A 25,280-nucleotide genomic window follows, 5' to 3' on the forward strand; every position below is an offset into this window, starting at 1 on the left:
AATGGTGGAGCGTAATAATGCCATATTGTGTAGCTTTTATACATCAACATGTATGTTCTCCAGACAAAAGAACTGATACTAATTAGAAATCAAAGTATGATACTATGGGAATTGAAAGTGAAATATAAATACTACTTTTAAAAGCGGAAATGTATTTCATGTATATTTAGTCCAGAAAGTTTCAAAGGTGGTCTAAAACATGTCTAAAGCTAAGAAAGAAAGTCAGAGTCCACTTTTGCAGATTAGGACACGCCATGGACTGCTAGTTTACGATATGATAAGTAAATGCTAGATTGTGAAACATCAGTTTAAAACGTTATGATGGGCCATATATACTATGATGAAATATTTCATATGGGCGACAATGCGGAATGAACGGAACCACGCAATCCGCTACCTAAATTATATTCACCGATACTTTCGTGAAATCATATTGGGCACTCCATATCCTCTGTGCGCGAAGCGCGACGAAAATTCTGGGCTTTACTCAACTTTTATGAAAAATAAATGTTGATACTCCGTGAAAACAACCCCGAAATTCCTCAGGCTATCTTCCTGCTTGGAGGATAAAACTACTTCTACTTGACAAACTGAAAATAGCGAAAAGTGAGTAAGTAAGTAGATCACAAAATATTACGAAGTAGAAGTAGAAGTAGCGGGAAATTAGATCTACATGAGTAAGTACCCAAGTAGCGGAAAACTACTTGACTACTTCAAAAAAGTAGAAGTACTTCGTCACTGACCACCTCTGCTCAACGACCACTACATGTGTGAAGAAATGTTCGCGAATATGTTATTCTTCAGACGTTCAAAGCAGTTAATAATAGAAGCCTTCAGCACCGTTTGCATTGGCAAGTTTCCAGGCTACGGCCTACTCATGTACTAGAACGTTTTTTTTTGTGCACGGGCAGTCGGGCATTGACCGCAATTCTGCTCGAAAAGTGACTGTAATTTGATAGCAATATTGAGTAGACCAATGCTTCCCAACCGGTGGTTCAAACCAGCTATTTCAGGTCGGTCGTTAAGAATTTCTAAATGTTACAGCTTTCAATTCAATTTGCCAAATATGCCGAACTCCATATCCTCTCACGATTGGACAGGCAAATACACGTTCTCCTCTAAATTAAATTGTTTTTGCGCCCATGAGTGCCGTAATCCACGTTCCGTGCTGAGAATACTTGTTGAGACGAACTTTCGTAGCTGCCGACTTGTAGCACGGCCCATTTCAAGGTTTTAAAAGTCACCGCTCGCATGGAGGAGATGGCGAGGAAGAGCCTAAGCCTCCAATACATCGGTCGGACTCGAATCCGCAACCCATTGGGGTTGCAGCCGTGGATTACACCACTATGCTATCTCGCCACACTTGATATGTATGTCTTAAAATTGGAAATTATTCATTTCTTCCGACAAAGACTTTCGGTTGATCGGAAAATGCAATCCAGCCCGATCATCATCGGCAAACAATTACCGCGACGCAAGCTATACTCGAGGGCCCGTTGTGATCGACGTAAAAGGAGAATTTCCGCTTGAATACGCGCTTTCTCGTAATCAATTTATGATCTATTACGTGAATTCTTGTATGCTTGATACACTCGTATTCACGTATATTGTCGCGTAATTTCACTTGTGGTCGCATCTTAGTTACCGTTACTCACACGGCTCATTGTACGTCGAACTATAAGTTTTCAATGGTTCCGTCATATCTCCTGGTGGGTCGCACAATGAAACATTGCATGAAAAGTGGGGCGCGTACAGAAAAAGGTTGGGAAGCACTGGAGTTGACAACATGGTGTCTTTAAGCATGGTTCGTTTTGCTTTATTTGTCAATAAGTCCTCGTGAGTCAGCCCCCACGGCCCGCGATTCCCGAGAACGAGATTTCACCGAAAAACAAACAATAGAATACGGCGACGCGATTTCATAAAAAGTGCCTACCATGTTTGAAAAATCAAAGGTGAAAGCATTTTACACTTTTACACCGATTTGTCGGAACTATGCTGGTCAAATATACACTGTAAAATTATTTTGAAGATTACGTTTGACCATGTTAACACTCTTTTCGCACCACGTCTGGTATGTCGTATATTTCGCATTGCTAATTCGGCTCATTTTTATCACATATGGTCAAAGTAGTTTTCGTCGGTACTCAATTAGGAGTAGGAGTAACCATTGCCCGGAATTTGTACTCAAATTCAACTAAAGTAGAAATTCATGTATATGCAAGTATAGGTAAACCTGTTTTAGCAAGTAGGAAACTAAACTTCCTCATGATTTCCCTAGCTTAGGAAATTACAAATTTGGTTATCATTGATGCTGCAAATTTAGAGGTGTCGTGCACCCCCTGAAAATACTTCAACCAGTTTTGAACCACTGGCCTATACAGTCATAGAAAGCTTGTTCTAGACATGGAATAGGCCAAATCAAGTTGAGCTTGATGTGATGACCTTTATCGTTTATTTTACTCATGAAATTCTGAAATTTCGGGGTACGCGCAACCGCCCGCGAAACTTGATGGCATCCGCGAACAAAAAAGTAGAAGAACCCCGGAAATATAGCAACAATTGTTAATCTTTTGTGTAGTGTTCACAGCGTAGGTACTGATAATTTCCGTAGTGTAGCGGCGATAAGGGCATCTAAATGACACGTGACGAACAAATTCGTGGAGAATTCCGTCCTCTGCACATGAATATGCCCGGCGAAGGCAAATGCAGATCGACGGAATCATGTAATAATAAATTATACGATTTCTAGACGAATTTATGCTGAGACCAAAGTTGCATTTAAAACAAAAATCATTTAAAAACAAACATCGACCATATTGGGTGCAGATCGTCCGGATAGGCTCATACTACATGTTTTTTCAAGTATTTACACAATTATGGCATAATTGTAAAACGTTTGAAACAAAAAACACAATTTGTTTTGAAGGCATTTAAAAAAAACACTGTTCATGTTTTACAACAATGTGTTTTAAGCAGCACCGTAACTGCCGCACCCCAAACCCCCCAATTGGGGGGGGGCGAGCTCGAAGGGGGCCCAAAATTATTTCCTGAATTAGCATAAATCATAGAGTATTTTTTGAAAATTTATGCAACGCGAATTCAAGTTGCCATGTATCTTTATTATTGGGCATTGGGCCATTACCGCGCCACGATCCACCAAGACATACAATCAAGTTTTAGGCCATATAACATGCGACTCCAAGAAGTGTGCCAGAACGATCGACAGCGAGAAAGCCTTGGCCGAAAGGGTCTATGCCAGTGGTTCCCAGCCTTTTTCGACTTTTGAAGCTCCACACCGATCATCGCCCCCCAAGTATTGGGAAACTAAAAGCAGCACTTCGTCACTCCCCAAACCCCCAGACCCCCCCCCTCAGCCAGTGGGCCTTTTGTAGGTACATATCAGCTATACCCTATTTCATGCACTGTTTGGTGAGTTACCGTATTTCGCCTAAACGCGCGAAGTGCGACAAATTTATATAATTCATGTTTGAATTGGTCAATATGGTCGGGAATTGCATATATATTGCTATCAATTTTTTATCCTCTTTCTGCTCGCGTAATCAAATTTACCGGCAGAGCTGAGTGTGGTGTGCTAGAAAAGATAGAACCCCTAAATATTAATTAGACATCTTCGCGCGGAATCGTTGTTATATTGACTCCGTTGCATGATGCTATTTCGTGACCTGCTATATCTGCTATGTCAGAAGATATGGAAATCGTCAAAACGTACCAAACTAAAAGACGTACATGATTTCAAATTGGTATTTCTGTAGCCTACTAGCAAATTATTTTTTCCTTGCGGGATGACATTTGTCCTGTAGGGTTAAGGTCGCCAGGACAGGAACATTCGACGCCAGCCATTGAGGCGCCTATGGAAAATTAAACATATATGTATATTGTATATATAACGAAGTTTTCGGTCAGCGCAAGAGGATTCCTTTTCGGCCAAGGCCTTCTCGCTGCTGATCGTTCTGGCACACTTCTCGGAGTCGCATGTTACATGGCCTCTAAGTTCAAATGTCATTGTGCGTCGTGGCGCAGTAATGGCCGACGCCGAAGTCTCCCATTTCCATAAATCATGCGTATTTTTGTTGGGTGACTGGAAAACCCTAAATCCAGATATATGATAACACTAAATCACGCGCAGCGCGAAAAATTTTTGAAAAAGTTGCATGAATTTCTGAAAGATTACTCTATAATTAATGTTAATTCACGAAATAATTTGGGCCCCCCTCGAGTTCGGACCCCACCCCCCATTGGGGAGTTTGGTATGCGGTAGTTACGGCCCCGACTCCAATATAGCCGCTTTATCGCGCCATCGCCCCCCTATCGCCCCCTTCGTCCGTTTTCGCCCCCTATCGCCCCCTTCGTTATTTTCGCCCCCCTAGACCGCCCAATCGCCCTGATTCTGATTCACTAAACAAACTCCCAACGCATATCCTAAATAGCGGTAAACAGGGTCTCGGCAGAGGGGGGTCTGGGGGGCGAAGCCCCCCAGAAGTTCGGTATATCACCCTATGGGGGGCCCACGACCAAAGTTTGGGGGGGGCTGGCGAAGTGCTGTTACGGCCCTGGTTTTAAGGCAACATTTGCTTGAAATGCAACCCTAGTCCCTAGTTGAGACTAACCATTATCGCAGCTGTCAAAATTATCCCAGCACACCGATTGATATTTTGAGCCTTCATCGGCGGTGATGTGATTCAAAACACCATATCGGCGCTATTGTAGGTCGACCGCTAGAGATTGTTCTATGGCTTGACATATTATGGAACTGCCGACCCATATATATGATTTATAATTATTAAAATTGCAAATATATATTTCATGGCGACTGCAAATTTTTTATCATCACACAGCGTTGAGTTCAATCATATTGTATGTCGATGTGTAACTTCCGGTGGTAGCCTAATGTTCCCATTGCTTCGGTATATGTGGCGAAAAGGAATATGGCTACAATGTACAATGTTACTCATTACAAGAGAAGGATGAACTTACCACAGCAGACTTGCGTACATGAGTCGTAGTTAATAACTGTTCCATTTACATCAGTGCACCGACCAACCGCCCTGCGACATCTGCGGCCACCTGATGATCTTGCATTCACGAAACCAAGCAAGCAAAGCAGGGCAAAACCAACTATCGACGCTCTGCTCCTCATGTTATTTCTAAATTTTAAATAGCCAATAACTCTCGCGAACTACCGTTATGAAGTAGACTGCTCATTCTAATTCGCATGGGGTTGATCGTCCAAATGTCAATGGAAGTTGTACTTACGAAGGTGACTTCTCGTGACTAACTATTGGCAAAGATGAAACAACGTCTGCAGCATTGCCAGCTGACTATCACATTGATTCCCCAATGCAATTCGTGGAAACGTAGATACAATATTTAGAATTGTCGGATAAAATGACACCCCCGATGATAATCAAATATACAAGCAGCGGTATCCATGTCGTTACTAGGTAGCCCAACATCGTCAAATGCGTTTTTTTTAAAGAACTTGCCGAGTGATGAAATGAAGTAACGCGATTAGCCTACTTTCTACGTTGAGACGTATATCACGATTTTGATGATGCTCACAGCTGGTTGATTAGTATAGCTGCTGCGAAATCCAGAGGTAAACGCAGATATCGCAAATGAAAGAAATGGCAATCAGAATGCTCACATGCTTGCCTTCCAGTGACCTTACCAGTAGCCTATATATTAGCTGATTCCCACGAATAACGGCAATCTGTTCTGGGCAATATGAATTTACATTTATATCCTGTCACCGACACTAAGCAGGTAGATCATATTAGCCTGCATTCTAATATTCATCACTGCAATGCTCTGCAGAAAACCATGTCGTGCCCTAATGTTTTCTCCAAAGTTATACCACGCACTCCGTCATTGCAATCAGTAATAAACAATCAGAACAAAACGAGAAATAAGGCCCGTCGCCTTTGTAACGATTTCTCATCTAAGGCGAAGGCTGCAGCTTCTTCGCATATAAGCTGACGAAGAACGGAAATATTACACAAGATTTCAATCCGACAAAAAGTGGAAGCGCAACTTTAACCAGTTGGGTTGCTATATCGCATATCGATAAAAGTCAATTTACCTTTAAACCAGCATTACCCGCGTTTGCTAATATAGCAACCAATAGCCGCAGGGTGCTTGTGATGCAGAGTTTTACCGTTTCCGCGGCATTATTGGATTCAAGCTATTCGCAGAAGTCAAAGCTGTGTGTATTCTGCTGTTATGCTGCACGATGCAAAACGATTCAGATATTCCTTGCTGGGGCCAACTTCGTGGAGTAGCCTACAGGATGAACTGCATGGTCGCTTCATTTCCAGATAGTATAGTTGGCATGAGTGGTAAACGTTTTGCTCGACATCTCCGCTTACCACCACTAAAATGAAATCTTCTCGTGCGAGGCATTCTCACTCGCTGAGCGGATCCAGTTATCATTTTGTAGCCAATTCAGTCTATGCGTAAGCCGACTATCATTTTAAATGGCAAATGCTATAGTTTCGGCTATGCTGATATCAGATTGACTTTGTGTAGGCTACCATTATTTTATACTCGTGTGTGTCGAAAATGACGAGGTTATTATTCGAATTGTGGGATATCGTTGTATCCAGGACTCATGTATTGTGTAGGCTTATACCAGGGTGCAGATAAAATTGAAATCCATTCAAAAGAAACGGGGTGAAAACATGTTATTTATTCTCTTTCTTTTTCATCCATGATTTTATGCAGACAAAAATTAACATCTGAATTTACAACACAGTATATGATAGGCTTACCATACGTCCTCTTTTAAGAGGATTTGTCCTCTTTTTTGACTTTTTTGAAAGTGTCCTCGGAGGACGCCCTTTTGTCCTCTTTTTTGAGATTTTGTCCTCTTTTTTGAAAATTTAGGTCAGATATAGAGGAAATTGCGAGTGATATGCCGCAAAATAGCGCAGAAGTGAAGCTCCGGCGGGTATTTCGGAGGAAAAGCGGTGATTTCAGCTCTGAGCGAAATGAAGACCTTTTTTTTTTTTTTTTTTTTAGTCATCCACCAAGCAATGTGGAGTGAAAAACGTTATTTTGAGATCTGAGCGGAAGTGAAGACCTTTTTTTTTTTTTTTTTTTTTTTTTTAGTCAACCGACCGCAAAGTGGGAAAAATTCACCGGTTTTTGGGAATTCTACTCCGGTTTTGTATCTTGCAAATTTCTGAAAAAGTGTCCTCTTTTTGCATTTTCAAAATATGGTAAGCCTAGTATATGAGTGCGCGGCATGGAATGCTCGAATATGGTTCTAGTATTTAAAAAATATTTTTATACGACAAAATCCCTGTCTACTGCATACTGCCTTGCATAGAGCAACAACTGATTGACCTTTCCCATATTCTCGTCAACGTCATTCATAAATAGGTCATCCTGCGCACCATCGCAACGGTTCTTAACCTGTGTTCAATACAATGGAACACTAGTGCTGCGCTTAGCTAGTCTAAAGGGTTCCGCCCGGCGACAAGATACACCTTCAACCAGGGCTTTGGAGCAGCCGTAAATTTTAACTGCTCCAGCTCCGGCGCTTTCTTCTATCATACATTAGCTCCGGAGCCGCATTATTACCACTACTCCGGCTCCAGCTCCGGCTCTGAAAATTATCGAATGGGTCTGTCTATATCAGGGGTGGCCAACCCGCGGCCAGCGGGCCAAATATGGCCCGCGAGAGGGTTTTGAGTGGCCCGCGAGATAATTTCCTATTATATTATCGAAATCCTGTTATATTATCGAAAATGAATTGCTCAGAATATGAACTTGCAAGGCCCATCAAAAATTACATGTCTGGCTGCGACACTTGGGATCAGACTTGGACAACTAGATAATTCTAGTTGTCTAATTTCACTAAATTAGAGCGAAATGCAAGTAATCTAATTCTAATCTAATTTGTGAAACGTTTCGATGCTCTAATTCTAATTCTAATCTAATTATTGTTTTCCTGAAAACGCCTCTTTGTCCGAGGCACATTGCACTATTGCAGTAAGTTAACAAGAATATCTCATCTTGCGCAGGGAAATCCAATGCCAAGCCGCCATCGCCTTACTTACACCGTGCAGTCATAGCAGATATTATGACGAATAATAGCATGCTAGAGTAGCTTGTAGTCTGCGAACAACATTCTAGTTTTTAAAACTTTACGTTAGTACATCGCCGTTCTGACTAACATGGGCGATGCCCATGGTTACCATAAAAGAAGTAATATTTCATTAAAGTATTGTAAAAATCGAGCCAAGCTTGGTGTACAGAAGTTAACCATTCTCATAGGTATGGGAATGCACTGTTGTTGTTGTTTATCAAACAACAAATATGTGGCGCTTATCGCCTGACGGCCTTTTGCACCACGCACTGTGATTTGATATGAACTGAATTTTGCAGTATTTATTTCCCATGTACAATTTCATTCAATTTCCAAGTTTTTGCGAACTGAGTACCTCTAATTCTAATTCTAATCTAATTTGTAAAAAGCTTAGTAGCTGTAATTCTAATTTGAAGAGCTTCTTGGAGGTACAGAACTTCAATATACAATTAAATAGTATATTCATATTGAAATGAACCCGAATATTTTCGGCTGACACTCGTCAGGGGTAATCGTCAGCAACTAGTAGAGAATTGGAAAGAACATTGTATATCAACAATCGTATCACAAAGTATGACGTCACCAGCATGAAATTTCGAATGAGAGAGCGTTCAATGTACTATTTTTAGGTGGTACACGAACTCCTTTTGTTGACAGAGTTTTGGTTGGTGTATTTTGATAAAAGTTGATTCCAAGGCACACAAATGGAATTGTGAACGGCTGACGATTACCCCTGACGAGTGTCAGCCGAAAATATTCGGGTTCATTTCAATATGAATATACTATTTAATTGTAATTCTAATTCTAATCTAATTTGGAAAAACTGTATAGCTCTAATTCTAATCTAATTACAAAAAAAAACCGTGGAGCTCTAATTCTAATTCTAATCTAATTCAGAAAAGCTGAACATTTTCTAGTTGTCCAAGTCTGCTGGGGATGTTGGTAACTAAAATATCGGTTCCGACGCATTGGCAGATCCATGGTCCGGTCATATTTTTAGTAAATCGTCGTACATTACAATAAACTGAAGTAGTAGTGAAATTTCTCTTAACGCTTCGCGTGTTTAATTGTCACACGACTTCTTGCTTGGTAGCCTACCCTCTCCTGAAAATGCAAAAAAAACGCCTAATTTACCCGATTGAGTCTAACTGTATTCGTAATTACGGGAGAAAGTCTTTTCGCGTTTGCGCTCGCAGAAAGAACGTCGACCATGAAATGTAAGCACAAAATGATTGTCGCATATTACTGGAAACCTTCGATATCGATGTGTCCAAACACCGAATAGTCGTGTCCTTGCAAACTGCGCCCAGCGGGCGGTATACAGTAGACCCGCAATATACTCAAGTAATAATATTATTGACCTAGTTCATTTATAAACTTTGAAAATTTTACCCGCTTGGAGCGGCTAGTGGTCCGCGCACTTGTTCGTCAATTGCATGTGCCCCTTTAGCCGAAAAGGTTGGCCATCTCTGGTCTATATAGATTACTAATCTACCCATGGGTTAGTTATCTATAGTAATCTAGAGCAGTGGTTCTCAACCTTTTTCACCTCGCGGACCGGTAAAGTTTTTAAAAATGTCTGGCGGACCGGTGCACTTCGAAAATTGAAATGAAGCCAAAATGTAAAGTATGCAACCAATTTTTTGCAATTATAGGGTGCTAGAGAGGGACATTTAAAGGGTTTTGATCGTAAAATTAATTATCTTCATGATAGCATCCATGTGATTTTATGGTAGTCAGTCTGCTGACTCGAGGTAAAATTGCCTTATCCAGATAAACGTGCTACCGCCGAGAGTCGTTTACAGTCTTTCGCGCCAAAGGTCGTGGGTTTAACCGACCGCGCCAACTCGAACCAAGTTGAACGAAGCACCAAGTCGAACCAAGCACATTGTCGTGCTACCTTGCTCATTGCCCACTTCCATCAGACGCATACGCTACTCTGGCAACTACGAATACAATGTGTGCCGCAGGAAAACACCTTGCCGCAACTATAGCGGCCATCCGGAAATTCGGGCCGCAAAAGCACTTCGTTAACCCACCCCAAAAACGTTGGTGTTGGTCCCCCACAGGGAGATAAGCCAAACTTCCGGGGGATTCACCCCCAGACCCTACAGTTCGGTGGATGTTTTCACCTGTACTTGTGAGCACATTCATTCTACTCGGTGTAAGCAGAGAGTTTATGTAGCTTAGTCGCGGCAATACCGAATATTATCGATCATTATAATGACTGAATCGGTTTTCTCGCTGCCGAATTTTTGGCACACCCTTCGGAGTTCCATGTTAGCCTATACTTCATTAGGGGTGGGTAGGTCGTGGCGAGGTAATGGCTGACGCATAAATGCCTATTTCTATAAATCATGCGTATCTCGGAGAAGGGCACTTAATATGCAAGACATTTAGTGACATTAAATCGCGCAAAGCGCGAAAATAAACTGAAAATGTTGGGAAAAGTTACGGTCCTACACAAAATGAATGAATCGAAAACGAATGATCGCGCAAACTGCGCTGTTTAGCGATGAGTCAGTTCGTACCTGTTCTGTACTTGTCGCTCGTCAAATAACATATCTTGATCTTTAAGGCAAATCGAACATGTTTCAAGCCCTAATGACACCTCACGAACTTCTGAATTATTTTGATGTTTTATTTATTCTATCAATGGACAAAACCTTCAACATTACATCTTGAAATTGAAGTATAAAATTGTAATATACCTCGCGGACCGGCAGGAATGTCGTCGCGGACCGGCACCGGCGGTTGAGAACCACTGATCTAGAGTCTGTCAGCCGTCAGTAACATCGCATGCAGCAACGATTTAGACATAGGTGCCGTTGTGCCGGCTTGTGACGTCATAATAAATACTTGTCAATTGTCGACAACATCATAGTTGCACTAGAACGCACTTTACTCCATGCCATTGCTATGCACAGCTTTAAAATTCACGCCTGCTGATAAATTATGTGGAATCAGCAGATATTTGTTGCATATATAATAGCATATTATGAAATACGTCGGAGCCGGAGCAACTCCTCAAATAACCGGCTCCAGCTCCGGCTGAATTTTATATGGAGCTCCGGCTCCGGCGAAAATGCACGGCTCCGGCTCCAAAGACCTGCCTTCAACTCATACATATGAATTTTAATGACACGCGCCCGTATTGGCAATCCTTGGTTGCAGGCAATTAGGGTCGATCAGAATAGTCGAATTGTGACTTCCATGGTGGTTCGTCGTGTGCAGTGGCATGCGCAAGGGAGGTTGGGGTTTGTGTTCGGTTTATTTGCAATTTTTATCCATTCAATATACCACAAAAATGCGATACAATGAAAAGATATAGGAAGGTGTCGAAACGACTTGGAGTAGTCTTTGAAATCAGACACTCACCTTGGCTTAGGCGATGTAAAGAGGAGACATGCACATTGCACACTGAATGAAAAGTAAACGAAGATAGTATAATAAAAAGCAAGATCGATAGGTCAGGCCGTTGGTCAGGTAATCTTGAGGGCGGACTAGTATTCATTTAGTAGATATTGCTTGTATTTCGACTTGAATGTGGACATGGACATGCTCGAAATCGAAATGCCAATTCTATCTCCGATATATATAAGTTCATTTGTAATACAGCAATAATTCGATTGGATTTCATTTGTAAGTCTAGCGATTTATTAGTGCTACTCTTTCCAAGCGCATTGCGACCATACAGTCAAGAGCGTGATCAAGAAACACGCAAAACATGGCGCGTGTAGTAAACTTCGATTGTGTGTCACAATGACGTCACAGCTCTTCGATTGTGATGTCACAGTTGATAGACGTGTTATGCGATTCTTTCGAAGTGACAATTGAAAATCCAGGGCAAATATGGCTCATTTAACGAAAATGGTTTGCGTTCCCTGTCTTATACGGATCAAAGAATATCCACATAGTCATGCCGCATATTTACGGTCAGTATATGGTAATCATGATTACATTCAGTGTTATAACTGGTGGTACATTACACACTCGACGAGAGCCATGTTTAGAGCCACGCCAACTGCACAGAACCCAGTTCCATAGCAGATGGGGCCGGGGGCATCAAATATTATGGATTTTTATAATATCGAATTTTATTGGGAAGATTTATTACGACGAGAGACATCTATATTTGTACCTAATTCTTAAAATGGCTCTGTCTCTTTGATATCAAAATGCTACTCTGACGTAATCAAAAATATACGCCAGCGTAAATAATAATAGAGTATCAACACACCGCGATGACACAGATAGTCGGAAAGGTTAACCAGCAAATTGAATGTTTTTGCGAAAGTACTATCCGTCGCTTTCCAATAAATATTCAGATACCATCACTGATTCATTTCCCAAAAACAGCCGCAAGTGCGATAAACAGCACGTATGAGAAACTGATATAGCTCTTTTACATGTAATTGAAGACGAAATATTTGCGCTAAAATGTCGCGAAAGGGCGGATGGAAAAAATCAAGGAGAGATAGCAACAGTTGTTTGTAATCCAAAATAATTCTAAAATGAGCCGCGTCTATGCAATCGGATCTTTTGCGGGGACGACTTTGAAAGTTTCCACTCGCCCGCAGAGCGTCGATCTGAAAATTACACTGGTGATCACTATTTATAACTAGAAGATGCCACCGATGTAATGTAACTGTATCACTACATCTGATATATATTTGTTAGTAGAGTAACAAAAGATCTCGTGTTGTTTGAGCATTGAATTCTAATACCTGGTCAGCGGGTTCAATCCAAAATTTCGCCATAGCTTGGTTTGCAAAACAAATCAGCAGTACATAATTCTGATTTACAACCACGCAGTTGTTGTAAGTTTGTAAATGACTCAAGAGAACTTGTGATGCTATAAGGGTGCGATCGATCAAATTCAAATGTTATTTAATTCAATTCAAATATTGGATGGTAACGCGGACTCTTTTTGCTAGTAGAACCGCAAATTGTTACCAATGCTGGTAACTTAACACAGTGTAAGGTCGGATATTCCACACAATATATGAAGGTAAGGATGTTGGCTGATCTGGTGGACACGCCTGCCATAGATATATAGCGGAATCAGAAATAGCATATGTATTGCAAGAGCATGTCCGCATGTATGTACGCATGTATGTACGCATTGAAGCAGTTTCACTGTAACTTCAAAACCTATGATCCATCATTCGATCAAATACTGAAGATATTGGATAATGCGCCTTAGAATTAGAATCCCCTCTTCAATAATTTCCAATAGGTAGTGTGTATAATCTCGTTCCCTTTTAGAGAACGCAATGCTACTTGCCCAGCAGTAGTGTTAATAATTAAAACGGGTAATACCAATCATGTTTTGCTGCTACATGTTAATGAAGGTGTCGAAACCAATTCACATTACAAAACACGGACTGACCTTTTCCTATTTTGCTCTTTTTCGGAGTTTTCTTATTGGATTTGGGTTGAACAGGTGGATTCTTTTGCAACCATGCTATTGCGCTCGTTTGCAACCGTTGCGTAATGTGACCTGCAAGAAACCATGGTTGCACAAGCACATGCACAATGCACACTTGTACAGTGTGCAATGCACACACTCTCGTTAACGGGATTTGCACATAATGGAAAAAATGCAAATCCAGCAAGTCTTGTGCTACGGATCTTAGTGTGTATTTGTAATTTATATCCATAATATCGATAACGCAGGGTGCAACTTCGTGACCTTTAACTTTAATACCGGGATGGATCAAGATAATTCGAAACGAAGCGAAACCTCAATCCCAATGCGAATACGTATTTCTACGAGGATGAGTTGGGGAAACTATCAACTTTGTACCAGTAGGCTACCGGAATTTCCATAGGTGACTTGAATGTCTCGAAATACGTAGCGATGGTGTTTTTTCTAGTATACACTTCAAATGATTCTACCTTTTTCCCTTGCATTCCGATTGATGCAGTGTGATATGTGGACAAGTGATTGACCGATAAATCATCATCGAATGGCTTGATATGTTATGTATCCTAAATTAGTTCGTCCGTTTGGTTGAAGTCTCTAATGAATGTCACGCAGCATCAATCCACGCATATCGTTTTTAATAAGTGTCATATTTCAAGAGTCAAATTTCTATGATGTTGAAGTCAACTTATAGGTGCAATTTTGTGCCGTAATTTGGCACTAATATAATACGGAAACAATACCGATAGAACGCATCGTGTCATATTCCATTTCGACCCTGACTTTCAACGCATCTACGATTTTTCGAATGGCGTTCAGGTGTCTCGCCGACGACATGTGATGTTTTAAATCAGCTTTACTTCCCAGCAATCCAAATAAGGAGATGTCGGCCTGTGATAAAGATCATTGTCGGCTAAGCGACGGGCATTAGCGTGTGTGAGAATGCGTATAACCTTTAAGCATCTATACTCTAGAAGAGCTTCCTCAAATTCGCTATTCAATACGAGTGCGGAACACAGGATGAGCCTCTCGTGAATTCCGAAGCCAGCAAGCAGTCTCATCTGCAACAAAACATTCCGAAATATTTAACCGATTGCGTGCGACTGGATATCGTCAAAATCGGAGGAACCAGGGATATCTGGAAGTATACATAACCTTGGGAAAAAATGCTTAACTTATGAAGTTGTGAGTATTAATTTCCACCATGTCGTGCTGTAGCTCTGCAGACAAAAACCTTGGCTATATAGAACAGAATTGTGACTGTTCTTATGACAATTGTCATCGAAATATCGGAGTTGCGTTACGATTTAGACAGGACAGCAGCACAAATACCGACGAGAATATCTTTGTGGCGTCACTTCGCGTAGGAATTGATACTGAGTATTTTTCACTACCTCCAAATATTGATTTTAGTTAAGTTGGGTATAAAGTTCAAAATACAAGTAGCCTACTGAACAACTGGCATGTACGGAATGCGAATACTGTAACCATGGACTTCCAACCGTTATGGTCCCGTGCACATATTTGGCACCTATTCACGATTAAATACCCCTAAGAAAAAGCTGCCTAATGCGCCTGATAACTTGAAATGAAAATTATCATATTTACTGCGCATGCTGACTAACATACCCACACACGTGACTCCAAATCACCTAATTTCCCCCCTTTATAACAGAGTGAAATTACTTCCAGGCTGGAAACCTCCGCTGGAACCTGACAATTTAATCAGTGAATGGCTGGAATCTGAAAAAAACGTTATCTTTGAACAGCCCTAATGTAAAGTGTACACTGTAGTGTACAGTACACCCATGGCATGCACTGTACACGAAACCAGAACCCACTTTAGACTTATGCCGCGGTATAAATCGAGTACAATATTTTATCCGCATTATGCGTGAACGTAGGTAGGGTTGTGTTTAAAACAAAAATCAATTTAAAACAAGGCCTTTGTTCAAAACATGTTTTTTTCTAAGCCATGACGTCACGCATATTCCATTGTGACGTCTTAGTGGATTGATGTTCACAATTGAAAGTATAGGGTAAATAGGGCTCCTTTGACGAAACAGGCTTCCAATCCCTGTCGTATACGGACCAAAAATATCTTTAACCAGGAGTGTCTTCACACTGCAGTTTCCGGACCGATTCCGTAACTTACACTGGTCACACAGTCTATAATTTACCGAAATATTTACGAAAGCGATTTTGTTGATACTGAAGGCGGTTTTCGAAATACTTTCCTTCACATTGAGCGATCCTACGGTAAATATATCGTAAATTTGCTTCAATGCGAACATGGCTTTCTGGTGTTACGAAAATACCGACTGGAGATGTTACAGAGTGTTACAGCTATAAGGCTGCGATTCGGGGTAGTGTCGTAGCGCCAAGTCGACACAATATACTGTCTTGTGGAAAGCGTGGATAGAGACAGAATAAACTGTCGGTAATTGAGAAGGTCACTGACCAATAGATGGCTTGATGTATGCAATACTAATCCCAGTAAAGATATGTATTCGGTGATATCAAGTGATCCTTGTTGCTTGGTGTAGTTCAAAGCTATTTGTCATATGTTTGATTGTTATTTTCAAATATTTACTCCATGCAGCGGTTAGTGTAAATATATACTTCTTGTATACTGCATATAGTTGTTTCTTGTAACGTATTGTAATTTTGAAATGTCGAGGGAAAGGTGTAGAATATTATTTGAAAACTATCACGAAGCTCAAAAATTCAATTCGTGAAGAATTAAAATCATTTGAGGATGCGACTGCATCCCCCTCTCATGCACCACTGCTGAACATTATCATTACTAGTCATTTTGTTGTAAACATGCCCTGAATGAATCCTAAATCATTATCTGTCAACCTATCTACAGTGCGCTTTCACAATCGCCGCCGGTACCAGACTCCCTGATCACCAAATCATCAAGCTGCTGCTGTCGTGATCATTGAACATTGCCTATTAGCCAATCAAGAGCCGCGGTTTCGTGATTACTAGTCTTCTCGCCGTTCCATGGTCGGCGGTACGCCCATTCTTCGGCAGCAACTTTCAAACGCTTTGCACGAAATCTTAACGACTTTCCTGTGAGCTTCTTTTTGGCCCATTGTTGTTTTTTATCAATAATCTATAGAATAAGACATTACAACCGAGCATTATTAAGATTTTCCAAATTATGGACAACCCTAATGCACACCCTTTTCGCTGAGAGTGTAGTTTAACTGGCGACAGCCACACTATCCATCATGCAGCGTTGTAACCCAGTCACAAAGCTCCGAATCACAAGTCAATCTCACTTTTATAGTTTTGACTCGAGTCAAGTCGAGTCATTTTCAATTCACCACCGAGTCAAGTCCGAGTCCAAGTCATCGAGCAGAGGGTCGAGTCCGAGTCATGGTAATATGACTCGCGTCCGAGTCCAAGTCATTGTGTTGACTGCTCGGTTTCCAGTTAAAGTCTTGTTAAACACACTTTTTATAACTTTATTTGGTGATATCGAATGGTTCGCATTTATAATATACTAATTCTCCTCACTTTTGGCAGTTTTTGGTCGCATTTTCAAGTACCAGTACCAGTAGACGAAATCCAATAGTGGGGTTACTCTACTATTCTTCGAAATTACAATTAATTGTCGGTCTTGGCCGTCTGAGTCTCGAGTCATATGACTTGGTTCGAGTCAAGCGCAATGACTCGAGTCCAAGTCGAGTCAATACACCGATTGACTCGAGTCGAGTCATTTCCGTATTTTGAGAAATGACTCGAGTCAAGTCGAGTCATCAGAAAATCGTGACTCGAGTCGGACTCGAGTCGAGTCATTACAACAGTGCAATCATGATCCTCTTCTCACCTCGTAACTCGTGCAGTTGATGACGTCCGACATCTCCGCTATATATCTCAATTTGTCGACGAATTGCTGCCTAATTTTCAAACTGGAACTCCTCCCCATTCGCTTGAGCAGGTACTTGGACGACTTGGACGGTTCGCTGAAGTAGGGCAGCCCGGGTGTCTTCTCCGTGAAGCCGGTCGCTTGGTGGAAGAACCGAAGGTTGGATTCGTGCAGTATGGAACAGTGCGTGTCCGGGAGTACGCGTCTGGTGGAGCGATCTAAAATAGCGATGATCGGCGGTTCTATTACTTTTATCCGTTCAAGACACACGATGTAGAATTTAATGTAATGAACAGGTGTGCTGATGTAGAAGCAACTATGCGAATGGTGTCTCAATCTAACAGCCACCTCGATATAATTTCCGATGCGAGAGCGTTCGATCATGATCTTTTCGGATGACTGTTTTTAAACGACGTTCATTCGTCTTTTGGTGGGTCATTCGCTAGACTTTTCATGTTGTATAAAAGTCGTAAGGACAGCGACATAGGAAGGAGGACCTCAAATAGGCTTCCAAGAGATCTATATGCGCTACGGCCGAGTCTCGAACCGGGGCTTCTCGTTGCAAGTATTGTGGCTTTATAAAGTAGGCCACCAGCTCCCACAGCATATCGTATAGTTGCTTTCGGACCGCTGTTCTGTCAATATTCGGCAGTCGGGAATCTATCAGAGCTAGTCAGTACCGAACTCGCTGTCACTGCTGTGTATCTGAAAGCCCAGAGACACGGTGAGCTGAACTAAAAGTTTGGCAATAGAGACCCTTTCTACGTAATACTATAGCCAGTGTGAGGGAAAGCAAGATACTATCAACTGTTAATCGTCATTGAACTGCGACTGCATGAATTAGCCAATACTTGTCGTGGTGCACACGACCTCTGCAGCCGAAAAGCAATATTGTCGTTATCGTGAAGTCAGTAAGTGGTCCAAATAGGCAGCGTTGGTGCTCAAGTGGATGCAGAAGTAGCGCCATAACTTTATATTCAATTACATTTTGAAGTAGCGATTTCAAACGCGTGTCGAAACTATTTTGAGCACATGGTAGTTCGTGGATGCAGGGATTAGATCGTTGTGTTCAGCGACTTTCGTGTACAAAATCTAATACGGGATCTCAGAACTGCCAGAGCTATATCAGAGTAGCTGCGGCACCCCAACACACAAAATTGGGGGTGAGCTGGAAGGGGGACCCAGAAATATTTTGTTAGTCATACTTTGAAGATGCATGCATCTTAAGAATTTTCTTCGCTTATGGCGCGATTTAATGTCGCTAGAAACCAAGATTTTAATATGGATAGTAGCAAATAAATAGCACATTTAATATAAATAGGCGTATCAACTCCGGCGATTACCACGCATCCGAGCAGAAATATTATTTGAAGAGACTCTTTGGGGTACAGAACTTTAATATACATTTTAATAATATATTCATTGCAAAATATATTAAAACCCGAGACTTATCGAGCTGATACTCTTCAAGGGCAATCTTCAGCAAACGTAAAATTTCAAAAATATGCATCTAGCTACATTGCATGCAACCAATTATGACGTCATAGAAACGAAACAACATGAAATAGAGGCAAACCGCGAGCACAGCTAGTGGCTAATTTTTAGATTGACTAAAAATTCCTTCTGCTGACACAAGCGCGGTCGGTGGATTTTAATATAAGTCGATTCCAGTGCAGACAGATGGAAATTTGTGCGGCCTCTACCTAATATAGAGAATCTTTCATCGCGATAGTTTTTAGCGCAAGTTGCATTCTCAGGCAAATGCTTGCCGATGGCAGAGTTCATAGCCATGGCCTGATTACGTTCTAGTAATGGCAGATCAGTTACGGCTGCGACTTCGCGAGAGTCCAATGTGCGCGATCAAATAACGCTCGGAACATGTTGTTTGATGCGTTCCTGCAAGCGCTGAGTTGTTCTTCCCACGTACCGACAATCACAGTGGCACTTGAAATCATAGACTATATTGCTTTGTTGAGAAGCAGTAAGAACATATCTTTGCGCGTTGCAATGAATATATTAATGAAATGTATATAAAAATATTATTAGTCTATGAAGTGGGACACAGAACACTTCAAACCCGAAAAATGGGCCACGGCCAATAAAAGATATAAGACTCCTTGGCCATACTCACCGACGAGTACTGCGTAATGATAAGCGGGGTTCCTCTGTAGAAATTGAAGTGAAAGAACGTTGTAGCTCTCTTCTGATGAGAAATAAGGAATTTCTTCGAAGTGATCTACCTGTGAAGGAGGCCTTTACATTAATTTAAGAGTGTATCGCCCTAAGTCTACTTCCGCGTCGAAATAATTCGAAACAAAATTACCAGCTTGCTTCTATTTACGGATTTTGTGACATATAAGGTATATATATGTCAGTGATATCGAATAAAACGCTGATTTATCACGGCTATCTGTATGTAACATCGGCCAAGGAGTCGGTTCACTCGACAATCGAGTCTAACACCAGGGATTTCCAATATTCCGACTCCGGCTCTGACTCTGAAACTACAACCGGACCGACTCCTCAAATTTTCCTCACAGGACTCTTACATTCCTAGCAATTTCCCCAGAAAATAACATGGTAAAGTCACAGCCAAGTAAATATTGTTTCATAATAATTTCAAACCTTCATTATAATAACGACTTCGACGGGTATTACAATATTTCTGTGACACCAACTTCATTAGAGAAATTTCGACTCCATAACGCTGTCTGTATTGTATACGCATTACACAACGATCCATTCAATGGCTCTTAGGGAAATAAGTCTTATTGGTTTGAACGTACTGTAATGACTTTCTGGTGGATAATTCCGACACAATGTCAGTAGAAATAAGTCATTGCAGATAACCCCTTAAAATGGGAACCAAATTTGAACTTTTTATCCAATTTCTATTTCATGCTAATGCTGATTGTTGAATAACTTTGACTCAAAAAGGAGTATACTTTGTAGTTTCAACATAAATTGTGAAATTGTCCACAATACTGTGTATTTAAAAAATGGTTGTTGGGAATTTATGATTGGGTAGAAATGAAACTCCTCAGATACTATCTGTAGTAATATTATTATCTCAAAACACCTTGTATGACCTTGACACTCCCGTCAAGACCGAGTACACAGCCCGCCAGTAGGCAGTTACAACGTCTTCCTCGTAAAAGTTCCACGTCGGCAGCGACACGAAACGGTACACATCGCCCCAGTAATCCTGCAGACAGCGACGAAGAAACAGCGGAACCCTCACAGTAAGCGATTTAACCGCCCTCGCGTAATATCCGAGTCGCCGGAACGCGAACGCTCGCCATATGTGAATGAGATGCAACGAAGGTTCGTGAACGATACACCTGTGATCAGGCTTCATTATTCGGGACATTCGGGCTGCGCAATTAAATTCAAAGGCGGTCAAAGTAAAGTCAGTCTGGATAGGCTACTGAATTAGGGGAGGAGGCTAGGGTCGTGAATTTGGCAGCGTCTGGGCCGTTATACGTTAAGAAAACAAGCCGATTCATATCAGCTGATATTCCCTCGATGGAACGCTGTTGCCATCATCGAAGCCGTTTCAGGTAGTGGGGAATAGTGATTTTGGGCCAGGCGAATAACTTATTTTGAATCAATAACAATATCTTGAAAATGAAATCAAGTTCATCCTTTCCAAACTTAGCGTTCTTCAGAAATCTCAAATCAGATCACGCGCCGCAAAATATGACCTCGCGTCGTAAGTCACTAAGCACATTCATATCAGCTGATTCTCGCCCGATAGAATGCTGTTGCCATCATCGAGGCCGTTTCAGGTAGTGAGGAATAGTGATGTTGGGTCAGGCGAATAGCTTATTTTGAAACAACAATAACAATATCTTGAATGTGAAATCAATTTTATCCTTCCAGAACTTAGCGTTCTTCCGAAATCTCAAATCACATCACGGATCGCAAATTCTGACCCCGCGGGCCGCGTGTTGGTGACCCCTGCTCTGGTAGAATAACAACGCATGGAATTGACCTTGATTGAAATCAAATGAAACAAATTAGTTTAGTCGTCAATCTTGCATGAGACTGGGCCGAGATTGTTTTACATCATTGGGCCATTGCTTAGCCTACGTTACGACTATGCCCGCGATTAATTCAATTCCATATTCTGAGGTTTTGTTCGTCGGTTTTATTGGCGTGGTCTCGGCTATTTGCGAATCCCCTCGATCTAGTGGTTCTCAGTCGGTGGACCACGGAAGCGTTTTGGTGCGAGTCACAGGGATCTTTGGAAAACCTTCGAGTGAAATAAATTTGGCGTATGAACTATGAACAACTTTTTGTTGCGATATTGAAGTTCTGTACTTCCGAAGCCTAATCGCAGTTACTGCTTTACTGCTTGCTCAATGCTCACGGTCTGGGATATTTTACCACGATAGGGCCATCCGGGTTCGCCAATGGGTTGATTGGCATCCGAGTAAATGTAGAATAACGAGTGTCAAAACATATAGGCTATCAAAATCATGAGTATCCTGGCAGCGAGTCATTCATGAATCTATTGCCTCGTTGTTTGATATGTGCAATTTAAATGCCTCGTAATCATTATCATTGCACGTACGCTATTATGACGCGTGACTGTTTCAATGCTCGTTATTTTAGACGCGAGCCCGGGCTGACTATTTTATATAGAGGCAGTATTTGCGACGTGCTGTACGCACCTGTTTGCGTGGTCAAGAGCGTCTCTGCAGTTTCCCAGCAGCAGCAAACTCATGGTGATTTGGCACTCGATCGTGGCGAAAAAGGAATTGCATGTGTGGCGATCGTGCATCTCGTATTCCCACGTCTAAATGAGTCGGCACCAATCGATCGTGAATGGTATACGAGTGTTAAGTCTTGTAAGTCACTCGCCTTGAAATATAGTAACGAATTTCTGTATGCAGATATAGCTTTTCCGTACCGGCCAGCGGCGAGGTGCTTTTCTGCGACTTGCACCATGGTATCGAGTCGAACTGATTTGTCGTACTGCGTAGGAAAGCTTGTCAACAAACGTTTTTCTGTAACGGCGCAAATTTTGCTGACATTAGACACTGTACGAGTACGAGCAGAGCATGACACCGACGATATCACCCTGCTAGATCCTACTCGAAATGGCATTTCTGTGAAATCGTGACCAACCTATAACATATTTTAATGTTGTGTATAACCAGTGGTGGGATTGAAACGTTTTGACAGCCATACTTAATAGTAATTAGGTCAATTTTTTCAACTTGTTCTGTTACAAAACGGGATTGACAAAAACATCAATGCTAATCGGTTCACTGATCCCATAAAATATCGTGAGAGGTTCTGTAGGACCTGTGCGAACCTGCTAAATCCGGCCACTGTGTAGAACTTATATGGTTTCATAGACTGGTATTTCAACTTTCCACACCATCCCTATTCTTCTGATTAAATATCCATCTTAACTTAACATGTTAACAGCAAATTGTGGGAAGTGTGTAGCAGTGCATGCTGAAGTCCAGAAAATGTGCCCCTGACTTGATTAATAGCTTATCCGAGTCGAATATATATGAGGACTTCGTCAGTACCCTCAAAACAATGGTCTTGAGTTCCAAAAGGGTGATGAACCAAACTTCTGTGGGACCTATCCGTCACATCCTCTACGACGGGCCAATCGACTTACGAAACGCACGGGAATCACTTATCTTTACCTTTTGCAAATTTATTGTGGCGTCGCTGTTTAGTTGCGCCGGACGCGAAAATTTTATCAAATTCGTGAATGAAATTGTTATAATTTCATACATTACTAACAATTTCTGATCCTCACTCAGCCCACGTGATCAGATTGACATATGGAACATATGGCGGTTATGTGTTCGGAAATTTAAGGCAGATCAATAAAATTAATTATACATCTTGGGGCGGAGGCATTGTAATAAATTGCATTGTTGCATGTTGCTTTCTCATGACAACCGCACTCAGGATTGTCGTTAAACAATCAAAATATATTAGAATCGCCCAAACATATCAGACCAGAAGCGCAGGCTGTACGCACAATGACGTCCCAAAGGTATGAATGATATGATATGATCAAATATGTACCTTTTATGTGACCGCAAAGAAGACGATGTCAAAATTTTGTTTATTTGGTCGTTTTTCGACGATATCTCAGAAAAGACTTATCATTTCAGAACGTAGAATATAGTTGGAATCAGCATAAACAACTCTACAAAATGAGCCAAAGTTGTTTTGGTCGATATAGTCGACCTTAAAGAAATATGTCATTTCTACTAACGTGCTCACTGAGCAGTTCTGTTCTATACGTTTCGTATGCTGTGATGCGACCAATAGAGGCTTACAGCCTTACACAGTGGAAAAATAATAACTAAACTATAATTTTATCGTTGATAAATTAACTCATACCAATGACTCGAAAATTGGTATCCGCAGCTATCCTGCTATAGGCGCTCAGCAATCACGGATAGCATGGAGGAGAAAAAAACGGGGGCGCAGACTAGATGGCCTCATGGGGCCGTATCGCAACTCCGTCGTCAAGCATCTCGATGGTGCAGGCGAAAAAGAATACCATATCTCTCTCTCTCTCTCTCATGAGAGAGAACTAGCTCCAATAACACACGTTAGTATTACGCACAACGGAATCCACATTTCAAAAAGGTTCAATAAGGCTCGCCGCTAGAACATACATATTCGCGGTGAAAGCTACTCTACTTACAAATATTGGATAATCGTTGGTTGTCAAGTAACGGGACTAAATACAGCGAAGCAAATGAGTCATCACATATCCTATCATAGATTTGCTCACGTTTTGCAAAAAATAGAATCAAACGTTCCAGCCTGCAAATCTCTTCAACACTCTCAGCCATAGTCGGTGTTGTAGCTACAATAATCTGAAAATGAAGAAACATCACATGGCCGGTCCATGCTTCATGCAAAAGGTGCAATAAACTTCCAATGATATCAGATTTAATTCTCATAAAAAGATAAATTCTATCACGTAATGGCGCAAAATCGACTTCCATCGCAATGCACGATGCATTTCCAATTGTTTTGGTTGCATTACTACATTTCGAGACGAAAAACATAACTACCACGCGCCGCAACGTTTTTGCCTAATTCCAAATTCAAACAAAACACAGGAAACCATCAATTATGACGACACAGTGTGATATACAAATTGGTAAACCCATTATGACGCCATAAATAATGGTTAATCATGGGATTGCCTGGTCTTTTGATCTGATTTCATTGCGCGGCATTAGCCTGCTAATCATAGCGTGGCATCCGTTACCTCTCATGTCTGGAGCAAGTGGATACTGTACACTCTACTGTACGTGTATACACATTTAAGGCAAATGACTCGTAATCAGCTAATCACGCATGCGTCGTAGTGAGACGATTTTATAATCTTACTCTGGTGAAAACGTTAACTCCCTAGCCGCATTTCAGAGACTTCTGGCAATATATTTCGATGTTAGAAATGGAAATTTCACACCTGTTAGGTGAAATTGATCCCATTAATGAGTCTGCGTAATAGCGATGTTGTCTGTTCGTTTTGAATTCTAGTAGTAAGCGTTGGGCAGGTGTGTTGTGTGTGGTATTCATGGTGTTTGTCGACTACTATGGCTATTTACACCAGGCCAATTTTCTTCATTTCTATTCCGTAGATCTCGCCTTGTATAGCACGGCCCACTTTTGTGCTTTTATAAGACACGGCTTGCACGGATAAGATGACGAGAAGGAGCCTTGATAAACCTTCAACACTCAAGTGTAGGAATTCCGGAGTCGACCTCGGTTACGGCCAAAACTTGTTTTCGATCTGCGCTTAAATTTGAGACCCCATCATTTTTAGAGCGCAGTACTTCTTTGTACCCGCAACTGAAAGC

At 41.4% G+C, this 25,280-nt stretch overlaps 2 protein-coding genes across 3 annotated transcripts in view; both read right to left on the minus strand.

Annotated features, from left to right (window-relative positions):
• Positions 1-25,280, minus strand: part of LOC145458766 (uncharacterized) — a 181,010-nt gene that overhangs the window by 15,043 nt on the left and 140,687 nt on the right. The window contains exon 2 of the mRNA XM_080337246.1: positions 4,996-5,165. Coding sequence (XP_080193372.1) covers positions 4,996-5,158 — 163 coding nt within the window. The 5' untranslated portion in view covers positions 5,159-5,165. The remainder of the gene's footprint in view (positions 1-4,995; positions 5,166-25,280) is intronic.
• LOC145458769 (uncharacterized) lies at positions 12,495-24,464 on the minus strand. 2 transcript variants are annotated; one of them, XM_080337249.1, is made up of 10 exons: positions 24,200-24,464; positions 22,285-22,430; positions 22,095-22,219; positions 20,498-20,759; positions 19,550-19,583; positions 17,380-17,636; positions 14,492-14,599; positions 14,282-14,429; positions 13,503-13,613; positions 12,495-12,699 (listed from the first exon to the last, which is right to left on the minus strand). In XM_080337249.1, exons 1-10 carry the CDS (start codon positions 24,414-24,416, stop codon positions 12,620-12,622), a joined length of 1,488 nt encoding a protein of 495 aa, XP_080193375.1. In that variant the 5' UTR covers positions 24,417-24,464; the 3' UTR covers positions 12,495-12,619. The 2 variants fall into 2 exon arrangements, with proteins under 2 accessions (XP_080193375.1, XP_080193374.1); XM_080337248.1 differs by having other exon boundaries at positions 19,550-19,658; positions 24,200-24,459.

This window comes from Botryllus schlosseri, chromosome 16, assembly GCF_051294905.1.
Source record: "Botryllus schlosseri isolate E-star chromosome 16, Bs_hap1, whole genome shotgun sequence".
NCBI classification, from domain to species: domain Eukaryota; kingdom Metazoa; phylum Chordata; class Ascidiacea; order Stolidobranchia; family Styelidae; genus Botryllus; species Botryllus schlosseri.